This window comes from Malania oleifera, chromosome 4, assembly GCF_029873635.1.
Source record: "Malania oleifera isolate guangnan ecotype guangnan chromosome 4, ASM2987363v1, whole genome shotgun sequence".
Lineage (NCBI taxonomy): Eukaryota > Viridiplantae > Streptophyta > Magnoliopsida > Santalales > Ximeniaceae > Malania > Malania oleifera.
In genome coordinates, this window is record NC_080420.1 from 104,157,602 (window position 1) to 104,171,823 (window position 14,222).

Genomic DNA, 14,222 nt, shown 5'->3' on the forward strand with positions numbered 1-14,222 from the left:
AAAATGCATACCTTTCATAAAATTTTTTTATCTTTTTGCAAGATATTATGAGAAATTTGTATCTTTTTGGTAAATCGGGAGGTCATTAAAATTCTTAAAACCTTAAAAAAAGTCTTTAGAATTTGTGAAATCTTAGGAAATGTCATTATTTTTTTTTTTAAAATCTTATGGGAGGTCAGTGTCTTTTATTCTTAAAAAAAAATTATTTTTCATACTTGAATATCAACAACTATAAAAAGGTAAATATCTAATGGGTCAATGAAAAATTAAAAATCTGTGTCTTTTGTCCTAAGTTTTTATTTGAATAGTATTTGATATATAAAGCGAATATACTTAAAAAAAAATTTCATTTATTTTGCTTTTCTCTTTATCAAATATAATATTCGGTGTAAATGGAAACTAAAAATTTCACAAAATTTGATTTCATACCTAAAAATATAAAAATAAAAGGACAAAAGACACTAACCTCCCCTGAGGTTCAACAAAAAGACAATGATCTCCCATGGACTTATTCTAAAGTTTGTTAAAAATACACAAATTTCCTCTTATATTTTGTGAAAAAATGTATTTCTTAAAAGGAAGTATGTTTTTTTGGCGAATTTCAGAGAAAGTTTGTGATATTTTTGAAACATTAGGACAAATTTGTGTCTTTTTTGATAAATCTTCGGAAAGGTTCTTAAGATTTTTAAAACCTTAGGGATGTTTCTGTCTTTTTATCAAACCGAAAAGGGGGGGGGGGGGAGTATCTTTTGCCAAAAAATAAAAAATAAGATTAACTTCAACATATAATAATCGTAGAATTAAATTTGACTTATGAAAATCTTTTTCAACAAATAAAATTCGTGATTATTTAATGGGAAAACAAAACTATATTATATTCAAAGAGGATAATACCGCTAGAAACACCTTAACATTTCCCATTAAAGGAATTATATGACACGCAGAGTGGGAGAGAGAGAGAGAGGGAGAGGGAGAGAATGGATAGGGTGTTCTCAATGGGTGAAATTTCCGATCAGTTCTGGTCATCGCCGCGGATCCACTCATCATCCTCGAAGTTATCGTCGTCGTCGACGGAAGAATCATCCAAAATGAACCGCAGCGAGTCCGAATGGGCCTTCCAACGGTTCATTCAAGAGGCTTCGGCCTCACAGCTGAGTTCTCCACCTGCCGCCGCCGCCCCTTCTGCTGCGGCTAGTTCTTCGACGAAGGCTGGAAATGACGTCTTCGAGATCAACAACGGCCATCGACAAGCAACGACGTTGCTTAGCTGCCCGCCGCCGAACATTCCGGCAGACTCGGAGGAATACCAGTCGTTTCTCAAAAGTCGTCTCAATCTGGAATGCGCCGCTGTGGCTTTTACTAGGGTATTTTTTTTTAAATAATCTGTTTGGTTACTGAGAAACCTGAGGAAAACGAATGAAAAAAAAAGGGAAACGGAAAGAAAGAATAGCCTGTCCCTATTTTTTGTTTTTACTGTTGTTTTAACTTCCGAAATGTTAAATGAAGTTGCAGAATATGAGATATAAAAGTCTTCTATTATTCATTTTCTCAGCTTGTTATTATATTTTGCTCATTGATTTAGTAATTTTTTTTATTGTATTTAAACGATTTTAGTTGTTTTTCCCAATCAGTGCCGGATTTGAGTAGGTACTTTTCAAGTTTAAGGGTTCTACTTTTAATTCACGAATTATTTTATCATGAAACATGCAGAACAATTTTTTTTTATTTTTTTATTTCTAAATCCCACAATTCTTGCGATAATAAGTTATAGAAAGTAATATAAAATGAATTTCCGACACATCCTTTTATTGATTGAAAAGAGAAGATTCATATCCATTTATTCTTTATATTAAGATCATCTATTTCTTGTCAGCTTCATATATATAATGTTTGTGAGAACTGCATTTAGATACTGACCGGCCAGTCTATTCCTTTAAGATTTTTAATGAATATTTTAGGGAACTAACAATCATAGCTTCATAATATAATATTATCGGTTTGTAATAATTTCATGAATTTAATGGCTTCATCTCTCTCTCTCTCTCTCTCTCTCTCACACACACACACACACACACACACACACATACACACAGACATGTAAATAAGAAGGCAAAAAACGCTCACTTCCCTTGAAGTTTGAGAAAAAGACACTGACCTCCCTTAAGTTTTCAAAAATTTCATGAACCTCCCATTAAATTTCAAAAATTCCAAAGACTTTCTCTAACATTTGATTCTTGGGACATTTATATCGCTCAAAGGGCTTTTCTTTTGTAAAATATAAGGGAATATTTGTGTCTTTTGACAAATCTCAAGGGAGGCCTATGAAATTATTGAAACCTCAGGGAAGCCAACCTTTTTACAGGGGTATAACACTTGTTGAATCACTATTTAAATCTTATGATTTATGATCATGACTTCATATATTTGTGTTATTTTCGGTTAAATGTGTTCTTCTGTTTCAATAGGGTTCTCTTGGAAAACATCAGAATTCTGCTGCTTTAGCTGACAATGGATTGCAGGCTTCCAGCTCTTCAGCTTTAGGACCCCAGGCCCCATCTAAAGGTGCACATCTCCACTTGTTTAGATCTGCTTATTCTTTTTATCCTGTTTGTTTGTTTGTTTGCTTTTTTTTTGGTTTTGTAGCTGTCAAATTGAGATTCAAATTGTGAATTGAAATTTCAATTTTGGGAATCGAGAATCAAGATTTAAATTTAATCAAATCATAAGATTCAGTTCAAATTTCCAAAATTTATTCTGAATGACATACATATATTGATATACGGAAAATAAGTAAAATAGTACAATATTCTTTTGACAAAAAAAAAAATCATATTTCATGTGTGAGCTTTCCCTAGAAAAATGAAAAGTAGGGGGAGGAGTCAAGAAATATTAATAAAAACAATGAACTTTATGCTGTTTAAGGAAGGAATCAAGAAAAAAACAATAAAGAATTGAACTTTTGATGTTTATCAACAATTGAAAAACATAATATTTTATGCATATTCTTACTTCAGTTAAGAAGAAAAAAAACCAAGAAAAAATGATAATAATTGAACAAACTACTAAAAAAACTAACTTTTGAATCTTAACTACATAATGACACATGAGTACCACCTTAGCCGTTAAGTGTTCTACCCCTTCTTGATGGCAAGACACTATACTCTTAAGAGTGAAGAATGGTTTTGTCCAGGAAACATAAGAACTATAGTTATATTTTTCCCCTATTTTTTAGTGCAATACAGACGTAGACAAGGAATGGAAGATAAATGTGTAAAGTAAAAAAAGAAATAGGGTTTTAAACCGGCAGTTTTTTAAGACATGATACGTATAGAATTGAGTGAATCGATAGTTTCAGATTGATTTGTTAGATTCACGAGGCGAATCGGAGATTTGGCAATGATTCAGTTGTTTTTAGATTCATTAGTGAGATTCGATCAATTTGGTGTGAACTGATTTGAATCATATGAACTGAATCAAGTCATAAGATTCTAACAACTATGGTTTGTTTTGCTTTGTTTTTGTTTTGTTTTGTTTTGTTTTGTTTTTTTCTTTTTCAGTTATGATATATATGCACATTTGTTTAGATTTCCATCTGTTTTTTTGAAGAGTGGATTGGAAAGCTAAAGAGGGCCAGTCTGGACTTAGAAGATTTAGCCCTCAAAGATCGACTCTGTACAATAGTGCTGAACTGAAAAGGGTGAAGAACTTTTTCCCCCCCTGGCCTCTCAAAATTTATAATTGATAAGGGACTGCAATGATTATTATGATTATGATGGTGATCTGATTAGAAGCTCTGTGAATCTTAAGTTAAAAGTTTGCGTCCATCAACCAATATAATTATATGTTGAGCCTCGTCTGTGCATCCCTTTGACATACTCTCTCTGCAGAGCAGGCTGAGTTTTGAAATAAAGCATGGCGAGTATTGCAGTTCTAAATTATCTTCTTTTTTCCTATTACCTATGTAGGATCTGGGTGCGATTTGTCAAGGACACAAGATAAGGATATTGGTGGACCGCCTTCCTTACCTGCCGCACAGAAGAAGTCTGGAGCTCAAGTGAGGCAAACCACAAGTGAGTCATCGAGAGAACAATCAGATGATGATGAACTTGAAGGGGAAACAGAAACAACTGGGAACATGAACCCTGCTGATGCCAAACGTGTAAGGAGGTAACAATGGTCTGTGCTGTTTAAGTTGCTTTTTTTTTTTCCTGTGTTTGTGTGCTTGCTGTATTTTATACACTGGAAATATCCATATCATTTAGTAATTGATAGATTTTCAATTAGGGAACAACATGTTCCATTTATAACCTGCAACAATGTGTACGTGACATAGTTTTAGTAACTAGGAAGCCATCTTTGTTTAGGTTGCATATGCTTGTGGGAAAAACCATAGTCTCGCAAGATAAACTCTCTGGAATTGACAAGTTTAACAATGACTGGATTTGTGTTCCTTCAGTTGACAAAATATCTCCATATATATTGATATGAAGGAATGAGGAAACTTGACTTGGGGGAAATTTACTTGTCACCAGCTTTCCCAATGAGAATAAAAAGGAAGGAAGGCCATAGAGTCCATTGCTTGGCATTGGTCTTGTCAGACACGGCCTTGAGGAGGTTGAGTTACCTATCATATCCTTTGGTTTTTTTGTACAAGTTGGGTGCATTCAATAAACAGAACTATGAACTCCCAAGGTGTGGTTCAGGTGGTAGTTCGGGTTGTAGGAGTGCCTTTCACGAGGTCAGGTGTTCAAACCCTCTTAAGCTCGTTTTCGCCCTTGGACTCCTGAATTTACCCTCCCTTTGGAGTTGTGGAATCAACTTCAAGGGGCGCAGAATTAGTCACGTGGACCGTAAAACGGACGCGTGGATACCCGGTGCGTAATCCAAAAAAAATAAATAGAACTATGACATCCTGAGACTTCTAGAGTTGCACAGCTGGCCGCTTGATGTTCCCTAGTTTTTTTAGCACAGGTACAGAAACAGAGGCAGTGAGAATTAATTGAGAGAAAGAGAAAGGAGAAGAGAAGAAGCAGAAGAAAGAAAAAGAAGGTGGGCCCAGGGGAGGAGGAAGAAAGAAGGGGGGGAGAGAGAGAGTAAATAAACTACTCATACACCCGTCATTAAAAGAAAACAAAACTGAATGCGTTGCTTAGTCAAAATTTAAAATTCTTTTAGTTTTGGATATTAACCAAAAAGTTGCTAGATTTTAGTCTATCATTTTTGCCCCTGGTTTTTTTGTTTTCATTTTCTGTTTCCGTAATTTTTGACAAGTGGTACCAAATTGCCTATAGTTAATATATGTTACATTAGTTCCTCGTCTTCCCAACATTGTAAGCCTATATAAAGGCCATTATGCCCACTACGTATTGATTCCTGCATCAGAACCAATCCACATTATTGATTTTATCTAGTGCTTCTCAGAATGCTTTCAAATAGAGAGTCAGCCAGGCGATCAAGGAGGAGGAAACAGGCTCATTTAACTGAACTTGAGACACAGGTTTGGTCCCTTGAATTGCCCAGTGCTTCTTTTCTTCTTTCTTTTTTTTTTTTTTGTTTTTTCAATCTTTAATTATATTTTCTAAATAACTCTTCTTTCTTCATGGTTCGGCATAGGTTTCTCAACTAAGAGTCGAAAATTCTTCCTTATTAAAGCGCTTCACTGATGTGACCCAAAAGTACAATGAAGCAGCTGTTGACAATAGAGTTTTAAAAGCTGATGTTGAAACATTGAGAGCTAAGGTAATGACTCATCTTGATTTATGGTGGCGTGCCATGGCTGCTAGACATTCCCCAAAGATGCATTGGGTGTCTACCTAGCCCTGACACAGCACTAGAGGAAGATTTTCATGTTGGTTGCAAGAAGCATTGAAATCTTCTGTGCCAATTTAAATGTAACGAAATCTGAAAAAAGAAAGAGAGATTGGAGAGGGTGAAAAAAAAAATCATGAAGTATTGTGCACAATGATTTGGTAAATTGATGCTTAACTCATTTATATTTATATTTTGTATATGCATTGGCGAAAAATGATTCATATACCCGACCCCGCTTAGTAGGACTAAGGCTTGATTTTGTTGTTGTTGTTGTTTTTATGCTCTCAGGTCAAAATGGCTGAAGAGACTGTGAAAAGAGTTACCGGAGTTACCGGATTGAATCCACTGTTCCAAGCAATGTCTGAGATTTCTTCAGTGAGCACATCTTCGTTCGATGGAAGCGCTTGCAACTCAGCAGCTGATGCTACTGTTCCCGTGCATGATGATCCCAAGCAGCATTATTATCATAAGCCTGCCTCTAATAATCCCATGCCCTGTCTTGACCCTCTGGTTAACAATGGTCTATCAGATGTTTCTTCGGTTGAAAATGGGCAGCAAAATACTTCAGCCGGGGCTGCTGCCGGGGGCAATATGAGCCGAACTGCTTCCATGCAGCGGGTGGCTAGCTTGGAGCATCTGCAGAAGCGGATCCGGGGGGGCACCAGTCCGTCTGGACCGCAGTCCACTGGAGAGCAGTAATAACAGAAGAACCAAATTCTGAAGTCAGCTTCGCTGAAGTAATTCTTTATGAATATATTAATGTTGCAATTCTCCATTTTAACATATTTATGCAAATATTCCCATTCTTTGTTTAAATAAATTGCAATTTAGACTCTGGTTGCTTACCTTCAATTGGAACTGGCTGCTGCTACTTGCTATAGATGGAACATCTGCAGACGCTTTATTTTATTATTTATTTATTTATTTATTTTTAAGTTTTATTTTGAGTTTAAGTTTTGAATTTTGCTTCCTTTTGTTTATTTTTATCTTGGTTTATATTTTTTTAAATAATTTTTAATTAATTAATTAATTATATGCTAGGCCAGGGCATGAATAGATTTAGACCTGGAAAAATAGATATGAATCCGTTAATCCGAATTAAATTCGATTCGCTTTAATCGATTATAATCGAATTGTTTGTTAAATGAGTTGAATATGATTTTCCATTTTATATCCGTTTTTCTAACGGGTCGGATTTATGTCACAGATATCCACCAACTCGTTTAAAAGCCAATTAATGATTAACTCATAACCCCCCCCCCCTCAAAAAAACCCGCTTACCCACGGCCAATTCTCAGCACAGGCCACAGACAGCACACAACACTCACGTGACTACGTCTCACTCATTTGAATCTTTTGACTCTTCTCTCAATCTCTACTTTCTCACTCCCCATTCCCATTCACTTTCGTTTAGGGTTTCATACTTTCATTTTTCGTCGCCGTTGTCGATTGCCTCCCATCGCTTGCTCGCGGAGCCTTGTGAGTATGTAACAAGCCTCGCCTCGCGGTGTTGCCGTACCTTCGTCAATTCGCTGTTCACCCATCGCTCTCTCACTCGAGTCACTCGCCGTTACAGTGGACACTCTTACTCTGTGTACACGCTACACTGCACAGACAACACTACAGTCTGAAATCTGAATCTTCTCTCATTCTCTGCACTCTCACTTCTCATTCACTTTCGTTGTCATCGCCGACTACCGCCCATCACTTGCTCGCTGCTTCAGCTTCACGAACCACAGAACCAGGTTCAACTCTCTCTCTTTTGGGGAAATTTGTCTTCTGAGTTCTGACTTTTGAGTCGTTTGTTGGTTTCTGGTTTTTTTGATTTTTAATTTTTTGATTTTTAATTTTTATTTTTGGTTTCGTTTGTGTAATTTTTGACAATAATACCAAGCTGTATTTGAGGTAGTTGATTTGGAGATTTGTAGTTAGATGGTATTCAATATAATTTCACACTAAAAATATAAATTTGACATCCGAACTTTATGGTTCCAAACATGTGTTGTTACGTTATTGTAAAAAAATAGTAAAATTATGTTTTGAAATTGGAAAATATTTGGACAAAAAAAGAAAAGTCAAAAGATTTTACCTTTTTTATGTTTGGTTATGATACTGTGTAGAAGAGTAATTAGCTGTATAGTTTGGTTCTATTTTGAACTAGGGAAAAAATTTAAAAATGAAAGAAAATAAGAAAGATACTATTTTTTCGTATTTAATCAAAGAGAAATTTGAGGAATATATAGTAAAATTTTGAACAAATTTCTCATTTTAAATTTTATCTTAGTTTTTAATCTTATTTGAGTAATCTTTATTTTTAATAGTATTAATATAAAGAGAAAATACAGTGAAAAAAATTATTTTCTTATTATTTTATTTTCTTTTCATAGTATCCATCAGCTTTTTCAATTATTATTGTTTAATATATTGAACATAACAATATTTTCTATTGGTACAACTCTTTTAAGTCACTCATAACTCTCCTTTCTTCTATTAAAATTGACCCTTGAGTTTCTATTTTGAGTTGGATTGAAACTAATTTATTATGTTTTATTGCTTATAGTTTTACTTATATAAATAAGGAGTTGTTAATTAGTATAAACGAATGATTGATATAGTCACTAGAAAAGTTAATTATACAAACTAATTGCAAGTTGTTGTATACAACTTAAATTATTATGACACAATGTAAATTATTAATAAAATTATATTTGAGAATGGCGGATTATCCGTCCATCCGCCATGAATTATCCGTCTCGAAACCGTTTAATCCGCCACTTAAATGAATTGAATATGGATTATGATTTTTTCACTTGATAATCCGTCTTATGTGTCATGGATTATCCGACTCGATCCGCTTTGCCAGGTCTAAATGGATTGCCCACCATCGTGAGCTTGGTAGGCTTTCTATGAACCAAAGAGCGGGGAAAATCAGCTATGCAATTGACAAGAGTAGATTGCCCCTGTTGTGATATCTACATTAAGATAAGAACACACGACAACATATGTTCATAAGACATGAGGTGTTCTTTGAGGGTAGACCTTATAAAATGGATACAAATATGTTAATTGAACTGGATTTGACTTTTTTTAATTGACTTGCTTGTTAAATGAGTCAAATATGATACTAAATTTTATATCTGCCCCTTAAATGGGTCTAGTCAAATTTATCTAGCAGATATTCGTCAACCCGCTTAAAAAAAGTACGAGATTTTTTAAAAGATAAAAGTTAAAACTTAAAACTCAATAACCCGGGCCCTAACCCACCTAGCCAGTGGCTCAACAGTCAGCCCAAGCCCCCTTGGCCCAACCTACTTATAGTTTCAATTTGATAATTTTAAATTCAGTTAACTAAATCAGTAAAGTCACTGTTAGTGTTAACTGTTAGGGTTTCAAATTTACTCTTTCAACTTTAGATAATCAGGTTTCTCACTAATTTCTTATATTTCAATGCCTACAATTTTACTTACATGAATCAGAAGTTGTTAATTAGTAGAAACGATTGATATAGTTACTAGAAAAGTTAATATACAAGTTACTTGCAAGTTGTCATATACAACTTCAATTATTATGACACAAAATAAATTATTAATAAAATAAATTATATTTGAGAATGATAAATTATACGTCATCTACCATGAATTATCCGACCTGAACCACCATCAATCCGCCAATTATTCGAGTCGAATATGGATTATGATTTTTTCACTTGATAATCTGCTAAATCTGCCACAGATTATCTGGCTCGATCCGCTTTACCAAGTCTACTTGAGGGGGCTTGGTTTGGTCATTTGGACCTTTTATTTAAATTTGTATAAATGTAGATAAAGATTTTGAGTTCAAATACTGGGAATTGATATTAACTCTATATATTTTAAGCATGATGTAGGAACCCGAATCCAAAAAATAAAGGAAAATGAATATAAAAGAGAGAGATAAAGGAAAATAAAAGAAAAAGAAGGAATTGGGCAAGTCAAGGCCCAAACCGGCAACGGTTTTGCAAGTTGGAAGAAAATCGGCACCGGTTTTGGGTCAAGTGGACGAGTCAACCACAAAATCGGCAACGATTTTGTGGGAACAGGGGAAATCGGCGCCAATTTTCTCCTAGGCTTGCTCACCTATAAATAGAAGTGAATTTATTTTTTTAGGAAATCTCAAAATCCTTCTTTTTGAGCTCTTCTAGGGTTTCAGGATTTCTTCATCAAAAGGTTTTTACAGGCCCCCTAGTGCTCCCGGATCACTACCTCACCGTTTAGCGCATAAGATCTTGTAGTTTCACCGGTTCGAAAAGCTAGGGCTTTCGATTTTTTTGTCCGTTTTGGATTTGTTTTCAAATATAGATAAGGGGATTATGTTAATGCAGCGTTTTTATGATTTTGAACCGATGAAAATATTTATAGAGTAGTTATATTTATGTTTTCAGTTGAGGTTTCTAAAACCAAGCGTTCAAAAGTCCCGTTTTCAAACTTGGGATATATGATATGATATTTTGAGTAGAAATGAACGGTGAAAAGTTCGGTTTGATCCTACAAACCATTTATGCGGTGTTCTTATTGTTTGCCTACGGGTTATGTTTTAAATATGGAAAATTGTGTGACAGGTGAATATTATTTTGAGAGTTATGGAAATACCAAAAATGAGATTGTTTGTGAATACTGAACTATTTGCTAAACATATTGGAACTGTTTGAGAAATGCAGGGATTTATATGATGGTCGTGAGGGTTGAGTTTTACTAGACAGCCAAAAGGCCGGAGTTTTATTCAGTGGCCGAGAGCCGAGTTGTAAAAGAGGGCCGAGGCCCAAGTTTGTAGTAAACGACGCGAGGCTAGGGTTTTATATAATGACATATTTTCTGTGAAATGAGTTTCAACGTACAGTTTTAATTACTTAAATTGCATGATATGCTCTAGGAACCCTGAGAACCCAGTTGTTATGAGCACAATACCATAGCTAGAGAGAGTTTCACCATTTGACCGTGTACGCCCACATTGTACTGCGAGAGTGGTGTTGGGTGGTCCTAGCCGATTGACCCAAGTAGAGGTGTTACCTTCCCTGGAAGTACATACCAGGAAGTGGTAGGGCAATCAGACCAGCAAGCGAGTTGCGGAAACCTGCAGACGTAGTTAGAAGGGAGTGACTTGGTCTGGGTTGATTCCCCAAGTTTTAGTCTGCCTTTGGGCAGCACAACCTTGACCACGGGGGTTTATATATGGCGTATAGTTCTAGGGGGAGTCTTTTATGCATATCAGTATATTTATGTAAATGATGTAATTGTTTTCAGTACTGTTTTGTGCTATGAGAAATGAGGAGTATACATACTATTTTCAATAAATGAGAGATGTATGATTTTATATGCACTGAAACATATGCTGACCACACATTGTCATTAACTTAATCTTCCTTACTGAGAGGTGTCTCACCCTGTATACAACATATCTTTTCAAAGAATCACATGATCGAGTTTAACAGAACTAGGGGGTGGAGACTAGTATAGTTTCTTTCTGTGAGTGTTTGCAAGAACTCAGATGTGAGATGTTTTTGTTGTATGCCTCAGGGCTTATATTATGGTCGTATGAATTGAGTTAGTTGACTTTTTAGTTTAAAATGTAATATGAGAATGGAAAGACCTTGATGTATGTTGATATTTAGACTCTAGTAATAGACTGTGGAGAATGTTTCAATTATTCCGTTGCATATTTTATATTATGAGATGGTATCAGGTACATAAACATCACTAAAGTAGCAACCTGGGCCCGTGAGGGGTTCGATACGTTACAAGTAATATAAAAGCCTAGGTTTGCTAGGTTCTGCAGACTTTGACGGTTAAGGATTACCAAAGAATAGGTTGAGAGGAGATGAGGATAAGAGTAAGTTAGGCAGGTTTTAATCTGGAGACTTGGTGGCGGGTCTCTGTCAACGGTCTTCTGTGTTTTTCCTGAAATGACGATTTCAAAAAAACCATGGTAAATTAATCGATGTTTTCGTTCTGGGGTCGAGAGGTTGAAACTCGAAATCTAAGTTAAAACGTTAAGTAAAGTGAGTATGTAATTGTCCTAGAGTAGGGATAGAGGTCTATATGTCGACGGTTTATGTCAGGATTGTTTGACCTGCCCGGTTAAATTGAGAATTTTGTTGTCACGGTATTTCTTTATTTAATGATTTTGTTCCACATGATAAGAATGGAATATTGATGTGGTTTCTATCCCATTTACAGGATGGACTCTAGGGGAAAGGATGTGGATGTTAGGGGAGATAACCATATGGACACATCCAGCGAGGACGATGCTGATGCTTCGGCGGTGTTGCACAGTATAGTGCGACAAGTTAGGAAAGAAACCCAGAGGGATTTTAGAGAGCGGGATCAGCCAGCGGCTGATAAGGGCTGCACGTTTTAGAAATTCACCTGGACGAATCCACTAGCATTTTCTGGAGGCCCGAACCCGATTGAAGTAGAGGATTGAGTTAAGGAGATGGAGAAACTACTGGGGGTGCTGGAATGCACTGAGGAGTAGAAGGTTTGGTTTGTCGCCTTCAAACTGGTGGGGGTAGGCAAAGAGGTGGTGGAGATTGGCTAGGTTAGTGGAGAAGCAGCGTCCAAGGTACGTATCGATCACCTGGAGCTCTTTTAGTGAGATTTTCTTCAGCAGATACTTCCCTATTGCCACCCGAGAGGTAAAGGCTGAGGAGTTCTTGCGTTTGACTCAGGGGTCTATGACTGTACAGCAGTATGCGGCCCGATTTGTGGAACTGTCCCGATTCGCTCCATATATGGTCTCGAATGAGCCGAAGAAGGCTCGAATGTTTGAGAGATGGCTGAGGTAGGCAATTCGTGCATAGGTGGCGACATTATTGGTCTAAAGCTTTACTGAGCTGGTGGATAGAGTCATGGCGGCAGAGGCCAGTATTCTAGAAGGAAAGAGAGAGGCAAATGAAAAGAAGAGATCTTTATCTCAGAGTTTTCAGTCCAACACCGGCCAGAGCTCCTGGAAGCGGCTTGGTACTTCATCGAGCCAGTGACAGACGACGGGACCTCGAGCCCCTCACGGGGATTATTAGCACTTTACCTGTCCCAAATGCCAAAGAAAGCATGCGGGTGGGTGTAGGACTGGTTTTACAGGCTGCTACCGGTATGGTGGTGCGAGACATCATGTGCGGGATTATCACATGGTATTGAACTTCGCGCCTTCACAGCAGCAGTATGGTGGAAGTAGTCAGGCACCCAGAGGTGGTCACTAGGGGAGCACCGTGCAAGCGCAGGTGTACTCATTGATGTCGAGCAATGCAAAGAATGCCGGCAATGTGGTGACAAATATGATTTTAGTTTTGTCACATAATGCTACTGTGTTATTTGACTCAGGTGCAACCTACTCGTCTGTATCTCGAGGAATTGCTTGTGTATGTGGAGTTGAAACTCAGTTGTTAGGGGGCGAGTTAGGTGTGGTCAAGCCGATAGGGTTGGTTATTGTATGCAATAAGGTGGTTAAAGACCACTCAGTGGAGATGGGAAGAGGTTGCCTGCTAGTCTAATTGTTCTAGAGATGCAGGGATTTGATATTATTTTAGGGATGAATTGGTTATCATCCAGCTATGCGAGCATAGATTGCCAATAGAAGGAGGTAGTGTTTAGACCTCCAGGGGAGCAAGAGTTTAAATTCGTTGGGTCGTGTGTGCGATCTGCACCACAGATCCTATTAGCGATACAACCGAGAAGGTTACTCCTGGACAACTGCCAGGGGTATCTGGCGTGTGTGAAAGTGGTACCAAAAGAGGGACTAAAGTTAGAGGATATTCCAGTGATACGAGAGTTTCTAGATGTGTTTCCTGAGGACTTATTAAGATTGCCTCCAGATCGTGAAGTGGAGTTTGCTATTGAGTTAGCACCAGGGACGACACCAATCTCCAAGGTGCCGTACAAAATGGCTCCAGCAGAACTAAAGGAATTGAAAAAGCAGTTGCAGGAACTTCTTAATAAGGGGTTCATTAAACTGAGCATATCACCCTGGGGAGCACCGGTATTGTTTGTAAAGAAGAAAGATAGGTCGATGAGGATGTGCATCGACTACCGAGGGATTAACAAGGTGATAGTGAAGAATAGATACCCGTTACCTCGTATTGACGACCTGTTTGACCAGTTGAAGGGTACTCGGGTTTTCTTTAAGATCGATCTGTGATTCGGGTATCACTAGTTGAAGGTGAAGGTAGAGGATGTATCGAAGATAGCCTTTTGAACTTGGTATGACCACTATAAATTTTTGGTTACGCCGTTTGATTTGACAAATGCACCTGCAGCATTCATGGACCTGATGAACAGGATTTTCAACAAGTACTTGGATCAGTTCGTAGTAGTGTTTATTGATGACATCCTGATTTATTCTAGGAGTCCAATAGAGCATGAGACTCATATGAGATTAGT

General features: G+C 37.0%; 1 protein-coding gene across 1 annotated transcript; it reads left to right on the plus strand.

Moving 5' to 3' along the window:
* The first annotated feature begins 880 nt into the window (after positions 1-880).
* On the plus strand, positions 881-6,663 carry LOC131152648 (light-inducible protein CPRF2-like). Its single transcript, XM_058104433.1, has 6 exons — positions 881-1,364; positions 2,466-2,562; positions 3,966-4,167; positions 5,422-5,497; positions 5,614-5,739; positions 6,100-6,663. Exons 1-6 carry the CDS (start codon positions 978-980, stop codon positions 6,508-6,510), a joined length of 1,299 nt encoding a protein of 432 aa, XP_057960416.1. The 5' UTR covers positions 881-977; the 3' UTR covers positions 6,511-6,663.
* Positions 6,664-14,222: the final 7,559 nt, after the last annotated feature.

What these genes read in the sequence shown, in the direction of transcription:
- LOC131152648 (XM_058104433.1), top strand. Translation starts at nt 978, where the DNA reads ATGGATAGGGTGTTCTCAATGGGTGAAATTTCCGATCAGTTCTGGTCA. An exon ending in ACCCCAGGCCCCATCTAAAG is followed by an intron (nt 2,563 to 3,965) that starts GTGCACATCTCC and finishes TTACCTATGTAG; the next exon opens with GATCTGGGTGCGATTTGTCA. An exon ending in TAACTGAACTTGAGACACAG is followed by an intron (nt 5,498 to 5,613) that starts GTTTGGTCCCTT and finishes GGTTCGGCATAG; the next exon opens with GTTTCTCAACTAAGAGTCGA.